The sequence below is a fragment of the Lutjanus erythropterus genome, chromosome 16, assembly GCF_056507025.1.
Source record: "Lutjanus erythropterus isolate fLutEry1 chromosome 16, fLutEry1.hap2, whole genome shotgun sequence".
NCBI classification, from domain to species: Eukaryota; Metazoa; Chordata; class Actinopteri; order Lutjaniformes; family Lutjanidae; genus Lutjanus; species Lutjanus erythropterus.
Window position 1 is genome coordinate 15777522 of NC_139332.1, and position 13474 is coordinate 15790995.

At 39.8% G+C, this 13474-nt stretch overlaps 2 protein-coding genes across 4 annotated transcripts in view; one reads left to right on the forward strand and one right to left on the reverse strand.

Moving 5' to 3' along the window:
• The window catches only part of LOC146312860 (inactive phospholipase C-like protein 2), a 37839-nt gene extending 34346 nt beyond the window's left edge, over positions 1 to 3493 (forward strand). Inside the window, exons 11-12 of the mRNA XM_084738652.1 lie at positions 2896 to 3005; positions 3210 to 3493. Of these exons, the coding sequence (XP_084594778.1) occupies positions 2896 to 3005; positions 3210 to 3392 (293 nt within the window). The 3' untranslated portion in view covers positions 3393 to 3493. The remainder of the gene's footprint in view (positions 1 to 2895; positions 3006 to 3209) is intronic.
• Positions 3494 to 6391: 2898 nt separating this feature from the next.
• Positions 6392 to 13474, reverse strand: part of tbc1d5 (TBC1 domain family, member 5) — a 30003-nt gene continuing 22920 nt past the window's right edge. For all 3 annotated transcript variants that reach the window (XM_084739901.1, XM_084739899.1, XM_084739900.1), the window contains 5 exons: positions 11585 to 11793; positions 11224 to 11323; positions 10054 to 10133; positions 8934 to 9194; positions 6392 to 7634 (listed from right to left, as the gene is read on the reverse strand). In XM_084739901.1, the coding sequence (XP_084596027.1) occupies positions 7335 to 7634; positions 8934 to 9194; positions 10054 to 10133; positions 11224 to 11323; positions 11585 to 11793 (950 nt within the window). In that variant the 3' untranslated portion in view covers positions 6392 to 7334. The remainder of the gene's footprint in view (positions 7635 to 8933; positions 9195 to 10053; positions 10134 to 11223; positions 11324 to 11584; positions 11794 to 13474) is intronic.

A 13474-nucleotide genomic window follows, 5' to 3' on the forward strand; every position in this document is an offset into this window, starting at 1 on the left:
GATGGCTCACAGTGATGTGTGCCTCGTGTTAACCCACTTCCGGGTTTCCATGGTAACAGTGGGACAGTGGCCCGGGGCGGTCAGTGGAAGCCAGACACACAACACAACTCATTGCACAGACTCTAACTAGCCGGCGGCCTGACTTCCATGACGCTCCCTCTCTCTGTATCTCTCTTCATCTGTCCCTCAGATCCACTTTACATCATTCCTTTGCATTTTTCATAGCTCGTTCTTTGTTTCATCTTCTTCTCTCTGTGAAATCTCTGATGCTTATAGTTTGGCCAAAATGCCAAAGTTAGAAGACTACACAGGTTTTGAGGTCCATCCTCAGGCCCTGTTTCCACCAAAGTGTTTTTTCCCAGCTGAAATGCCAGGTGCTCTTCTGCAGAAGTAATTAATTCATGTTCTGCAAGAACTTACTTTCCCAGATAGTTATGTTATCAATAAAGACTGAATGTAAAAATGTCGACACAAGGTAAGGTACTTTCTCTGGTACTGTACCGATTCAAGGAGTAAGAGCAAGGCACAATTTGTAGTAGCCTATTTGTCCCGCCCCTCCTCTACTATGATTGGATGGCCGGGTAAGAAGTTATAGCGGTAAGCACAGCGTTTTACCCAAACTTGAACATTTTTCACCTCTGGGCGACCAGGAAAAGAAGCTAAACGTTCAGCGTTCAGAATAGACGCTGAGGTCTTGTCATTTTGCTGCCGTTCGTATTCATATCAGTTCAAAACATACACTGTGCTTTAGCAGGGATTAGCATTAATGTTTTTAGTCAGAAATAAACTTGTTCAAAGTCAATTTTTACTTGCCCCTGTACAAATTGTTTTATTTATGAGGAGTCATCATAAACAACAAGATTAAAATTGATTGTCATATTTATATAATAATGTTTTTATCTATAAAATGTCAGAAAAGTGAAAAATGACCATCCAGTTTTTCTAAGGTGATGCCTTTAAATGTCTCATTTTGATATTCAGTTTAATATGATAATAAATGAAGAAAAGCAGGACATGTTTATATTTGACATTTTCTGCTGTTTTTGCATGAAAGATTAGTATAATAATTAATCAGCTGTTAAAATAGTTTTGCCAGTTTCCTCAATCAGGCAAGAGAGTTTCTAGACTTACTAGCCCGACATGTCATTCTACTTGCCCCTGACAAGTGCACAAACCTTATTGTTGAACCCTGCTCAGAAAAAAAAAAGAAAAGAAAACACTTTAGTGGAGACAGCTTCTAGTCCTCTAGTGTGGCTTGAGTCTAAATTTCAAGAAGAGATTAATTAGAAGGGTTTCAACCCAGACTTTGGCAATTAGACCCCATTGATGTGAAGCATCTTCAGTAAGGTCTGTATGAAGACGGGAGACAGGACAGGATTCACCAGAGAGATGCTGGTACTGGTGGAGTGAAACCTGCAGGTGGATGATGGAAACCCACAGACCGATTAATCTGAGGAACGTGGGTAGAACGTTCATTGGTCAGAAACGTCGACGTCACAATTTGTGAACGTAGTTAAGGTTCAGCGTGGATAAGCAGAAGTGACAGAAATTCAATAAAGCCAGAAGATGAGAGAAAAGAACTCTTGTCAAAGCCTTATATAATCAGTGTGTGTCCTGTAACAGCAGATACTAGCAGGGGTCCTGCAAGAGACTTTAGTTTGTTTGACAAAGTGAACAAACGGCCTGGTTTTCACAGCCATGGTTTTCTCAGATAGTTTTTTGTCCCCCTCGTTTCACAGTGTACTCAAAACAAGGGGCTGGTCGAAAGACTGTTAGGAATGCAAGTTTGAGTGACACACTTTCTGAGGTCCATTAGGACTATTCGCTGTTGTGTAACGTCTGTGCGGTGGTGATAGTTTGTCAAAATATGTGGTGGTGTGTGGGCTGAAATGCCTGAAAGAGACGAGACCAGAGCGCTCTCAGCTTTAACTGATGAGTGAACAGAAATCAAAATCATCCCCACAGTACTTCGTGCTGACTCCTTTACACGCTCTAGGCTGTTTAATTGACTCTAGCAGCTTAATTTGAATTGAGAAAAGCAAACCGGTCACACCTATAAAGATAAATTATATGTGGTCACATCAGGTACTCACCAAGTCAAATGAACGCATGGTAAGAATTGCGTACCATTTTGAAGAGTGGGAGACTACAGCTTAAAGTCACTGAATGAGTGGATTGTTCACCTGAAGCACTTTCAAAAATAAACCTGGCTACGCTGGCTATATTATAGTCATATTCCATTTTCATAAATTTACATAATAAAAAGGCAAACAATAAGACACACTAGCAGCTCTGTGAGGCTATACTTAAACACAGTAGTACTTTGAGCGGTAGTTTAATGCTGATGTCAGAATGATATATTACTCATAGTAGCAGTTTCCATCAACAACTGACATAGTAAAAATTTAACTCAAATGACTGATCAGCTGATTCTCATACTACACTTTTGCATACTGCTCATAAACAGTTGAAGAAGACATGCCTAATTTGCAACATTTCAAAAGCTAGCGCTGGTGGCGCTGAAGTAAAAGTCAAGGGGACATCAGAGTTAGTAAGAGTTTCATGGCAGTCCGTCCAGTGGTCGTTATATTTACTAATTGCAGTGCCATGCTGCTAGCATAGCTAAAAACACTTCATTTTAAATTCAAATTGCAATCCAGCTTGTTCTATTTTGGTTGGTGCATCTTGTGTTCAGTTACATCGACACAGAAAGCCTGGATGATTGTGTTATCTGCGTTTAGACAAATTGACCAATTAGTCAGTGTCTTCTATAAGGGTTGACCTTTAAATTCTTTTGAAAAATAAAGTGCAAAGCACCATCCTGTAATGTGCTGTGTGTGTGTGTGTGTGTGTGTGTGTGTGTGTGTGTGTGTGTGCGTCTGTTTTCTGCTCTAGCCATGGAGTTTCATGAGAAGCTGCAGAGCCTGGCGGCGAAGGAGGGGCTGAAAGGTCGCAAGGTCAGTCGAGCGCTGGAGAGTTTCAGCTGGAACATCACCATCCTTAAGGTCAGAAACACACACACCCCCCCCACACACACGCACTCGTACACTCACAGAAACCCAAACAGCCTCTGGGACAGACCATTAGAACATGTTCTGTCCTCTAACTAGTTGCTCATCCTTTTTGCTCTCTTTCACTTCTGCCCTCTGTCCATGTCTCCCCTTGCTCTCCTGTGCTTCTCCCCCGATTTCCCTAATTTCCTCTGTCAGGGTCAGGCTGACCTGCTGAAGCACGCCAAAGCCGAAGTCCAGGAGAACATGAAGCAGGTTCACGATGCCGCTTTGACCGGAAACCTCAGCAAGGAGAGCGCCGGAGTGAGAAGAGTCCGCTCCCAAACACGACGGGGTCAGGACGACAAAGCCAACACGAGTGCTAGAGGAACCTCGGCGTAGCGAGCGAATGACCAACACATGAAACAGGACGTGACCAAATTGCCATCGTAGCTGCTGTGACAAAACCCTTTTCATGTCATTAAAATTGATGCAACATCTCACTCCGTCTTGGTGGCTGACTTTTAGCAAGTGTGGTGTTTTTAAGAGGGAAGAACAGAAGTGTTGATGAATGTAGAAGTCCTTTAAATGCAGCCACCATCCACCCACCTGCTGCAGATAACCCTTGAGAGCGTAGAGGTCAGAGAGCGCTGCAGAAGATAAACAACACTGGGGAGATGAATGTAGTTAAAGCCAAGGTTCAGTTTGTACTGTATTAAGCTGTAAATACTACAAGTGTCTATTAACCTCTTCTTATGTGCAACGTGTCTTGAAGAAGGAGGAAAATTTGTCATTTTTTTCTGGCACAGCATGGGATGACTCAGAGCTCAGCCAAAAGATGTTCAAAGCCCTTTGAAAACTTTTGAAATACTGCCACCTCCACATGTTAGCAGCTCGTGCTTCACAAAGCCACTGTCGAGCAATATCAAGCAAGCATTCATGTCGAGACTTGGTTAAGCTGTGTTTAACTATACGGAAGCCCATAGTTGCCAGTGTGATGAAAGAAAGATCCTGTAAGCCATTATGATGAGAAACGGTATTGAAATAATGAGTTATTATTTCAGAATAACGACTAATCATCATTAATGATAATTAATTTTTAAACCTGATTAAATCATGGTTTATCGTGATGTTGCATCAAACTTAAATTAACTTAAAATGAAAAATGATTACATTTAAATCCCTCGAAACCTCAGTTTAGTTTTTGCTCTAAATTTAGATTAAATTTAATTCTGTTGCAACAAAACTTTAAACTCTTATTTACAGTGATCCAGTATTAACTTTAAACTACACTTGAGGAGTTAACTGTCATCACAGTCATCACGAGTAGACTAGGCTAACCAACATTTAAGATTAATCTAGCTAACATTGATAACAACTTATTTTTTGACTTATTTTGACTCGCTAGCAAATAATTTACATTTGTAAAGCTAACTAGGAAACAATAAAACCTTTTTTTAAAAAAAACTTTTTTAGCTAGCAAGCAAACAATGTAACTCAAAAAAAACATTTTAGCTAAACAACATTAACTTGTACCCTTTTTTTGCTAATAAGCAAACAATATGTTTGTTTTTTGTTATAACTTATGGTTTTAAGTTTTAGCTGTTATCTTCAGATATTAACTCACTATTTTGAAATATTGATTATTTCGATACAAAGTTATTCTTTTAAGAAAGTTTCTCCTTCTTTTCACCACACTGGCAGAAACTGGCTTCCATATAAATGAAAGACCCCCGTCTTGAATATGTAAATTGGACACAAGCAGGAATCTGTGGATGTTTTAGGTCTTTTAATATTATGTCTGTCAGACTAGTACAACCCATTTATGTCTCTCTCCTGTTTACTTCCATGAAGCATTTATAAGTCCTGGATCGCTGCTCTTCATCCAATCACCTTGAGGTCCTTTGTCTTGCCAAGAAATTTTCCACTTCACCCTCTAAGTATTGTTGTCTCACACACAGTATTATATATTTTTGTATTTTCCTGAGGCCCTTGTGTTAATTAAACCACTGTTAGCCACCATTACGATCAACATGTAAACGTCAGCCTATAGGGAACAAATACTGTTATGTTCAAAGTGCTTAATTTGTGTGCAAAACACTGTACAGTATTTTAATATGTAATTCTATCCTTTTGCTGTAAAGAATATTTTACATAAGTTATTGATCCTGAATGAAACATTCCAGATACATGTTATCGGTGCAGTAGATGAGACTCGACCTGCTCAGCTCAGTAAAAGGTTGCAGTTCATGATTTCCTTCCTTCACAGTCGGTATGGAAATAAACTAGTTTTTAAATGACTGATGCTTGTGTGTGTGTGTGTATGTGTTTCTCGTTTGCTGCAAGAGCTTTACTTTGATGTGCATTCATTTACAGTGACACGTGAAGCCAGTTCTGCACAGTGCAGATGTGACAGCTGAGGACACTCGTCTGCCATATAAGAAAAACAGAGCTCTGCTGCTCTAACATGCAGTAGATCAAAGCCTCTAATCAGCTTTCAGTTACAGCTTCAATCCTCACCAGAGTTAAAAGATCACAGTTAGCATCAGAGAACTGATGAGTATTTATATGTTGTACTGCACTACTCTACAATTGATAAGTTAAAGGGAAAATTCGCCACTTTTTTGTGGATCCAATCAGTGTTGATGGTGAGCCTAGTGAATTGAAGCAATAAATTCATCTTCATTCTGTATGCTCCATTCAATATATATTGATTGAACTTAGTTTTTCACTCTAATTTTAGTCAGTGTATTAGTCTAATTTTATCAAATGCTTGTCTAATTATACTCAATGTTTAAGTCTAATTTCAGCCTAAGTTATAGTCTGATTTTACTCAGTCTTTTGTCATTGTGAACCTTTAAAGAGTCACCAGCATGTCAGTACAGTAGACTTGTTTGTGAGCATTGAAAGGACCTGTTGTTCATATTAGCCTAAAAAAAATTTCACATGATTTTTTTTCTTTACTCCATTCAATATTATGTGAAGTGAGTTTATTTGTGTCCAAAATTTCAATTGAAAACTACTAAGTTATGATGCACACAGTTGCTCCAATTTTATAACCACGGCCACGGGTTATGGATGGTGGCGAAAAAAGGGGGAGAGGCAAAACATCTTTAATTACATCTGCTTGTTGTTAGGCTGACCTCCAATAAAAACTATTTATCAAAGAAAACCATGTGATATAATAGAAACCTCTAAGACAGCTACCAAGTTGTTGAGAGAAATCTGAACCTCCAATAACTTTAACATTTTCTTTGACTTCATCTGTGAAGTAATGTCAAATACAGCAGGGGTGTATACCAACTATGTAACCCCGATATTTACACAAATGCACATAAAAGTTCACACCAGTGTCTCAAAAGTGAGCACAGATCTCCCAAACAGACGCAATAACTTCAATGTGTAGCAAGAGCGATGTAGTTTTATTGGTCTTGAGTTAATTATGCTGAATGGGCAGCTAGAGGGACATTCTTTGTGTGCGCTGCTTCACATGGTTTCCACAGGACACAAGAACAACTCAGTTGTAATGTGAGAAATGAAAATTACCACATTAAAATGTCCACATTGGAATCGATTTAAAAACAGAAGGAAAAGAAAAGACTTGTTCCATAATTTAATATTTTTTACCCAGGAAACTAAAGGTCTAAGGGTTAAAAATATTTTCTTAAAAATTAAAAAAAAAAAAAAAAAGGCTAACAAAAATAAGAATAAGATCACAGAGTCAGGTTTTGTTTGGTTGAGAGAAGAAGAATGGTCAGAGGCACTGGTTTAGGAGGGGGGAGAAAGCTGCCCTCGACTTGAGGACATCATCCTTCCTCTATGAGGACAGACGTACAGACATTGACACAGGCAGAGGTATGGCCAGATCTCCACATTCAGAAGAAAACGGAGCATCACACTCCCAATCATCATTACAGTAAGCTCGAGAGGAGAAAGAGTCCTCCCCTGTGAAGAAAAATGCAGTTTGAGGTCCAACCGGTCAGAGTAATCATGTAGTGACAGGGTAAGAAGTTCAATGGCGCCCTCTCTCTGTGGAGCAGGGCGCTACAGTTAAATATAATGAGCGACAAGAGCCAACATAATGAGGAAACAGGCATTAGGTAGAGGAGATAGCATACAGCGTCAGCTCAGACACAACTCAAGTGGCACAGATGACAGGTAAAGAGACAGAGTATAAGTAAGTGTGACTGGATGTGTCACAGTCCACGTGTGCAATTTTTCAGCTCCAGCGGTGCTCCGCCATAAACTGCAGACTCCACCCTCTGAAAGTCAGTTTTGTTTTTTAAATCGCATCCTCTTAGCAGGACGTGACACGGGTATAAGAGGAGGAGGCGACTGGCTCGTTCACAGGTCGTTCGGGTTGACGATGGTGAAGTCAGAGTCTTTGCTGTGGGTGGAGCCCTCGTCCGGGCTGGAGGAGCCCGAGGTGATGCCGGCCATCAGGGGGTCGTGGAAGGTTCCGGCCGAGCCCTCGGGCTCCATCCGCACCAAGCCGCGGCCTCGTCTGATCGGAGGGGTGCGCTCGGTGGCAGCCCTTCCTCCTCCCCCTACTCCTCCTCCGTCGGCAGCCTGCAGGTCTCCGTCCTGGGACACGAGGATGTAGTCATCCCAGTTCTTCCCTTCAGAGCCGAGGGAAGACGCCACCTGTACACAAGACAAGGTGAAGGTTGTCAATAGGACATGTCTGTCATTCTGCCCTCCTACCTTAAATTAAAAAAAAAAATGTCTGAAAATTGTACTGTTGTATCATGACAGCATCTGATACTGCATGGTTCATTATTTTATTTTTATTGTTGTTTTTAAGGTATAACTTCAGCTACAGTAACAACACATATGGTCATGTTTCAGAAAACTCTAAATGCAGCAAGAAGAAATATGAGCTTCCAACCTGACCACTTCAGTCTATTATTAGGTGGTATTAATAATTACTGGGGAAAAAACTCATTTATGTTAATAACATTAGAATAAACACAATATAAGCTTTGCATGCAGCTTGAATTTGGCGACAGCTTCATGGAAGCGCTCATTTATAATTTGTCATTGTATAAAGAAACACAAAATTCTTTAAAGCAAGTCATTTGACGTTTTCAAAGTGATTCTATTGAGATGAGACATATTCCATACTCTGTTCGCCTTCAGTGTGCACAATATTAGATACAGTCGGCCTAATAAAGTCAATGATCGCTCAAAGTTAAAAAGCAAGGCTCTCAAAAAGCTCTCACTCACTTGATGTGAGATTTCAGATGAATTCTTCATGAGATTATGACCATTTTTTTCCGGTGCTGCTCTGAGAGAGGCACATTTCATCACACTGTTTTATAGAAATCTCACACGCTGTCGTCTGACAGTGTTTCGCCCAAAGTGTTTTAGATTAGAACCTGACAGACATAGCAGCTGACCGATATTATCGGCCTGATATGGGCCTTTCATAACTGTATTGGACTAAGTCACTATCAGTGTGTACGATGTCTGATACTAAAAAATTAGTTGATACTGGAATGTTTTACTGTCTAATATTGGTTTGAGTGGTGGTACAAGGTGTGTACATAAACCAGGGCTGTCTGCTCTATGTTTGGCCCTAAAGCTCAACATATTCATATGCAACAAAACTCAGACTCCAGGGAACATGTGACTCAGTATTTTCATTATACAGTTGCTGTATTATGCAGCATCAGTCTGGCTTTGATTCATTCGCAGTGCGACAGCTTTAGGGTCACATGGCCTAATCCTGCAAAGAATACAATTCTGCTGCAAACATGGGATCATTTTGCACACAGGGTACAATTTGTTGTCACGAAAATGATCGGCTTTAAAGACACTGAATACTGGATCAAAAGGTCAAATAATGAGACCAAACGACTGACGAGTAATCCTGTCTGAACTGAGTGTTTTAGTTAATAGCAGTGCAGGTGCTGACGGCGCAGAGAGGACTGATTCATTAACCTGTTGTTCAGGTGGGGTTATCGCCTGCTCCTCCTCTTCCTTCTCATCCATGCTCACGCTCCCCTCCAGATCAGAGTCCCGGCTCTGCCTGCTGTTTCCCTGTTGTTGGTGGTCACCGTGGTGATTGATGGAGCTCAGAGCGGTTTCAGCAGCAGCAGCTGTGGAGGTGTAGTGATCGTCGGCGATGGTGATCTCCTCGTTCTCCTCGGCCTCAAGCTGGCTTTGGTTGAAGCGGAGAGCCCCCTTAAGGATGTCTTTGATCTGACAGGAAGTGTGACAAACGCACAAACATTATCACAGCATAAACACTATTATACAACAAGTAGCTCCAACCTGGCCTTCTGATTGGCCAACTAGAAGATATTCAGAACCCACAGTGAAAGTGTTGATAAACACCAACAAATATAACCGACATAACCAAATAAATTGTTAGATACGAACATACAAACACATCTTTTTTTTTAACACATTTTGACTTTACATTGCATTAAATCAGAAGTTTTTGGATCACAGATCAGCATCCTCCATCAGCTGTGCTGGTGAGTCTGTGACATGCTGCTACTTGCTTAAAATTTTAAAAATACATGTGAAGTTTGTGGATGTAATGGCTTCATCTGTCCATGGAAAATGTTTTTTTTTCAGCAGATATCCTAGTTACAGCATGATCGAGCAAACAAAGCAGTTTTGGTTTTGTGTGTTTGGTATTTATTAAGTTTGATCTCTAGAAATCAGTGATGTTAACGGGGGCTAGAAATTCTTGCTGTTGTTACTGAGGGTCGGCCTACTTGCTGGAGTAGTAAACTAGGTTTCATTACATAGGAGCTCTATCAACATGACTGACTGTTTTCCAGATATTAGTCAGACCCTGTGTGTTTCCAGGGAAACAGAGATAATACAAGCAAAAAGTTTTTTTTATCTTGAGAGTGAATTGCCCAACAATATAAATACATTCTGAGTACTGCTTGTATTTTTTGGTAGCCTGTTGTATAATTGCATTATTACACTTGAGGCTGAGCTTGAACGTCATTATTAGCACATCAGTAATACATCAGTGAAGTAAAGCTCATCTTCTCATGTAATATTGTTTAAACGTTCACTCTGCATTCATGCTCAGACTCACCTGTTTGAGTCCAGCCAGTGACACCAGGACTTCATCCTCTTTCTCCAGGTGTTCTTGGAGAATCACTTCCTGGATTTTACCTGTGGAAATACGGAGTCAGTCAGCGAGCTTCACAACCAGCCACTAAATTCCCATATCAGCCAGATTAATTACTGTCACTAATTAGAACCAAGTGTTTTGAAACTTGAGAAATGTTCCAACAAGACCACATTTGCTTCCTCCTGCAGGTTATTCTCTCTCTACCAGTTTATTTCATATGCATTTGTTGTTGTAGTATCATTGAAATTCACAAAATTGAGCAAAGAAAACATAGTGTCCAAAGCAGGTGCACTAATTCCTTGCTTAAAAAATGCAATGTGCTTAACAAATATGGATAAAACACTATAAATAAAAGTTCTGTGAGAGGACAAAAAAGGGACAGAAATTCAATAAAAAATTAATTAATTAAGGCCTGGATTCTGAAAAAAATAATATAAGATTAATAAAGATGTAAACAAAAAATACAGGCATTTTTAATCCATTGAATAAAATGTTTTACACAACCATAAATATATTTATTTAGTCACACAATATGTAACTTGTGCTTGTAGGAGACTCTCTCACATTAAAACAATAACAAAGGCGTGGTCTGATGATGTCATGAGTGGCATGGGATCATGGGAGTTGTTTTCTTCACTTTTAAACAACCATCATTTCAGATGAAAAACTATTTGACATGACTCAGGCAGAAATCATGTTCATAGACGAGGTAATAACCTCTAAGTTTTATTCATGTTGCCTTAAGTCGCATTTGCCATCTTCCTTCTTCGTTCTCTGACGTATCAACGTATCCTGTGTTTTTCCCGAAAGTTCTAGCAACTAGCAGCTAGCTAGCAACAGCTAACAGGAAACACAAAAAATATGGATTTCTCTGCATGTGAACATTGAAAACACTTGGGATGATGTAAGTACACAACAATCATTTTAATGTGGAAATATTACACATTATAGCTTTAAATACATTTTATTAAACGCTGGATTTCAGACACTAACCAATGATTTGTATCACAAACTGAAGTCTTCTTTAAAAAAAAAAAACAGGGTCAGTGTTCAAGGTCTTTAGTGTTTGAGCTGACTAATGTGGCTGAAAATGAGCATGGAGGTTTGACCATCTGTTTGTGTTGTACTCACAGATGTGAGTGTTCATCATCTTGGCACAGTATTTGCTCATGGCCTCCAGGTCGTTGATTTGACCCTGCAGGAATGATACCTGGGCTTCCAGGTCCTCCTCCTGTGGAGAACACACACAACAACCACACACAACAACCACACACACACACACAGGTTAGAGGAAGACAATAAAAGTGGGAGGGAAAAGAAATGAGCTTGGTAACAGAGGGCAAAGAGAGGGACAAGAAACCGATCGAGGAGGGATTAGAGCTGAAAGCATGAGACAAGATGAAAAGTGAGACAAACAGAGCCACAAAAACATGTAGACAGTCAAAAAAAAGAGAAAGGTGACTGGAACAATCAAGCGGGTCAAACAGCTCACCGTCTCTTTCTTGCCCATGGTCTTGCTGTGGGAGCGAGAGCGAGTGATGTTAAAGAAAGACTCCTTCTTGGTGGCGGAGAGCGGCGGAGATGAAGTGCTGACATCACTCCCTCTGGAGGGGGGAAGAGGCGGGGAGGCGGTGGACTGACCCCGCCCACCAGAGAGGCTTTCTATGCTGGGAGATGAGCTGACTGTCCTGGAGCTTTGGCCTGAGACAGGGACAGAAAGACAGCATAGTACTGCTTGAACGTGGATGTGTGTTACTGACCGTGGGTTTGTCTGATGAAACAATTTCAACTCAAGGTCCTTCACTGATGAAGACCATGAGATGCAGGTAAAAGCCTGAGAGAGTTAGTATTGTCACATAATATGGCTGTTTAGGAAGATTAAAAGAAGAGGCACAATGCTACAAATGTCTCAAGAAAAAAAAGATGTTACGGTGAAAGTCTTTTAATTTCTAATATCTAAATTAAGGACTGAAAGGGTACAAGAAGAATATAAAGCCTTGATTATGCAGTTAGAATAATTAGACTTTTAATCCTTACTGCACACATTGTGATGTGTAGTGACTTTGGCTGCAAGGCTCTCCGATAATTTATCAATGATCAAAACTGTCACTCTTAACTCTGCAATGATCACAGCTCCATGAAACTTCACGGCCACAAAGAAAAGACCTGGGACATTCAGAGGATCGATGCTTTTTCTAGGTATATTCACGTCTAGGTATATTGATCGACATCCAGTTGCCAAAAAATGCAGTTCTTATAGAAATCTAAAAATGTTCAAAGCTTTTGACCACAAATCACAGCAAAACTGCAGCAAAGTGAGACAAGACAGAGCATGAGAATGACCATCATATACTTCAATCATAATGTTCTAAGCCCTTATACGCTTGACTTTAAAAATTTGAATGGGCACATGAAGAAAACACATTTTAAATAGATTTATGACGAGAAAAATAGACCCACAACCCCCTGTCCTACCCTATGGTGCAGCGGAAGAGGTTAAACAGACGAAAGAGTGAAATTAATCTTGCCATCCTCTCAGACCATGAAGCCATTTCACCTCTATCCCTGAAAGGAGCACCCCCCCCCCCCCCCCTTGACACATCACACCCTCTCCTGCACCTCACTGGGTTGTTTATGAACGTGTCACACATTGTCATGTGTAGGAATGCAAAAACAGACTTAAGAGAGGAGTGAGGGACAAAAAGGTTTTCTGCTGCCTGAGGTAAACTGTAAACTGTAGGGATATTAAACAGTTAAATATAAAAAGCATTTATAATTTGATTAATTCAATTTGCATTTAAATGATGCATTAATAAACCCACAGTGAAAAAAGGTAATTAAGTTTGCTTCTTAATAACTGTCTTTATTCTGTCTTTAAATGATGAATGAATAACTGAATATCATAAAATGAAATAGCAAAATTAAATTTAAGTTTTTAAACTTACTTTATGTAAGTCAGTTTACTTACTGTATCCCGTCTGTCTGTCCATCACAAAGATTTTTTTCTTGCTTTTACAGTTTGTGATCGCCTTAATCTGAAAATCAGTCTCTGATCTAATTTAAATGTGTAAGCAGCCTGCCACCTAAAAATTAAACAAGATCCAATCCATGTTGTGTCAACAAGAGCTTTGATTGGCCAGCTGATTTGGGAGTCCAATCAGAGCTGTTGCTGCTTCTCTGTGAATGATGTTCATTAATGTGTCATTTAAATGCAAATTTAATAAATCAATTTAGAATTAGTTTTCACATTTACTAATTCCTGAATTGATTATAATTAAAAACTGTATACAAATTTTAATTATTCCAGGCCTTTTCCATTCCCTTACAGACAAAACACAGCAACAACTTAACTTACAGCCAGTGTCATTTAGAAACAAAGTGT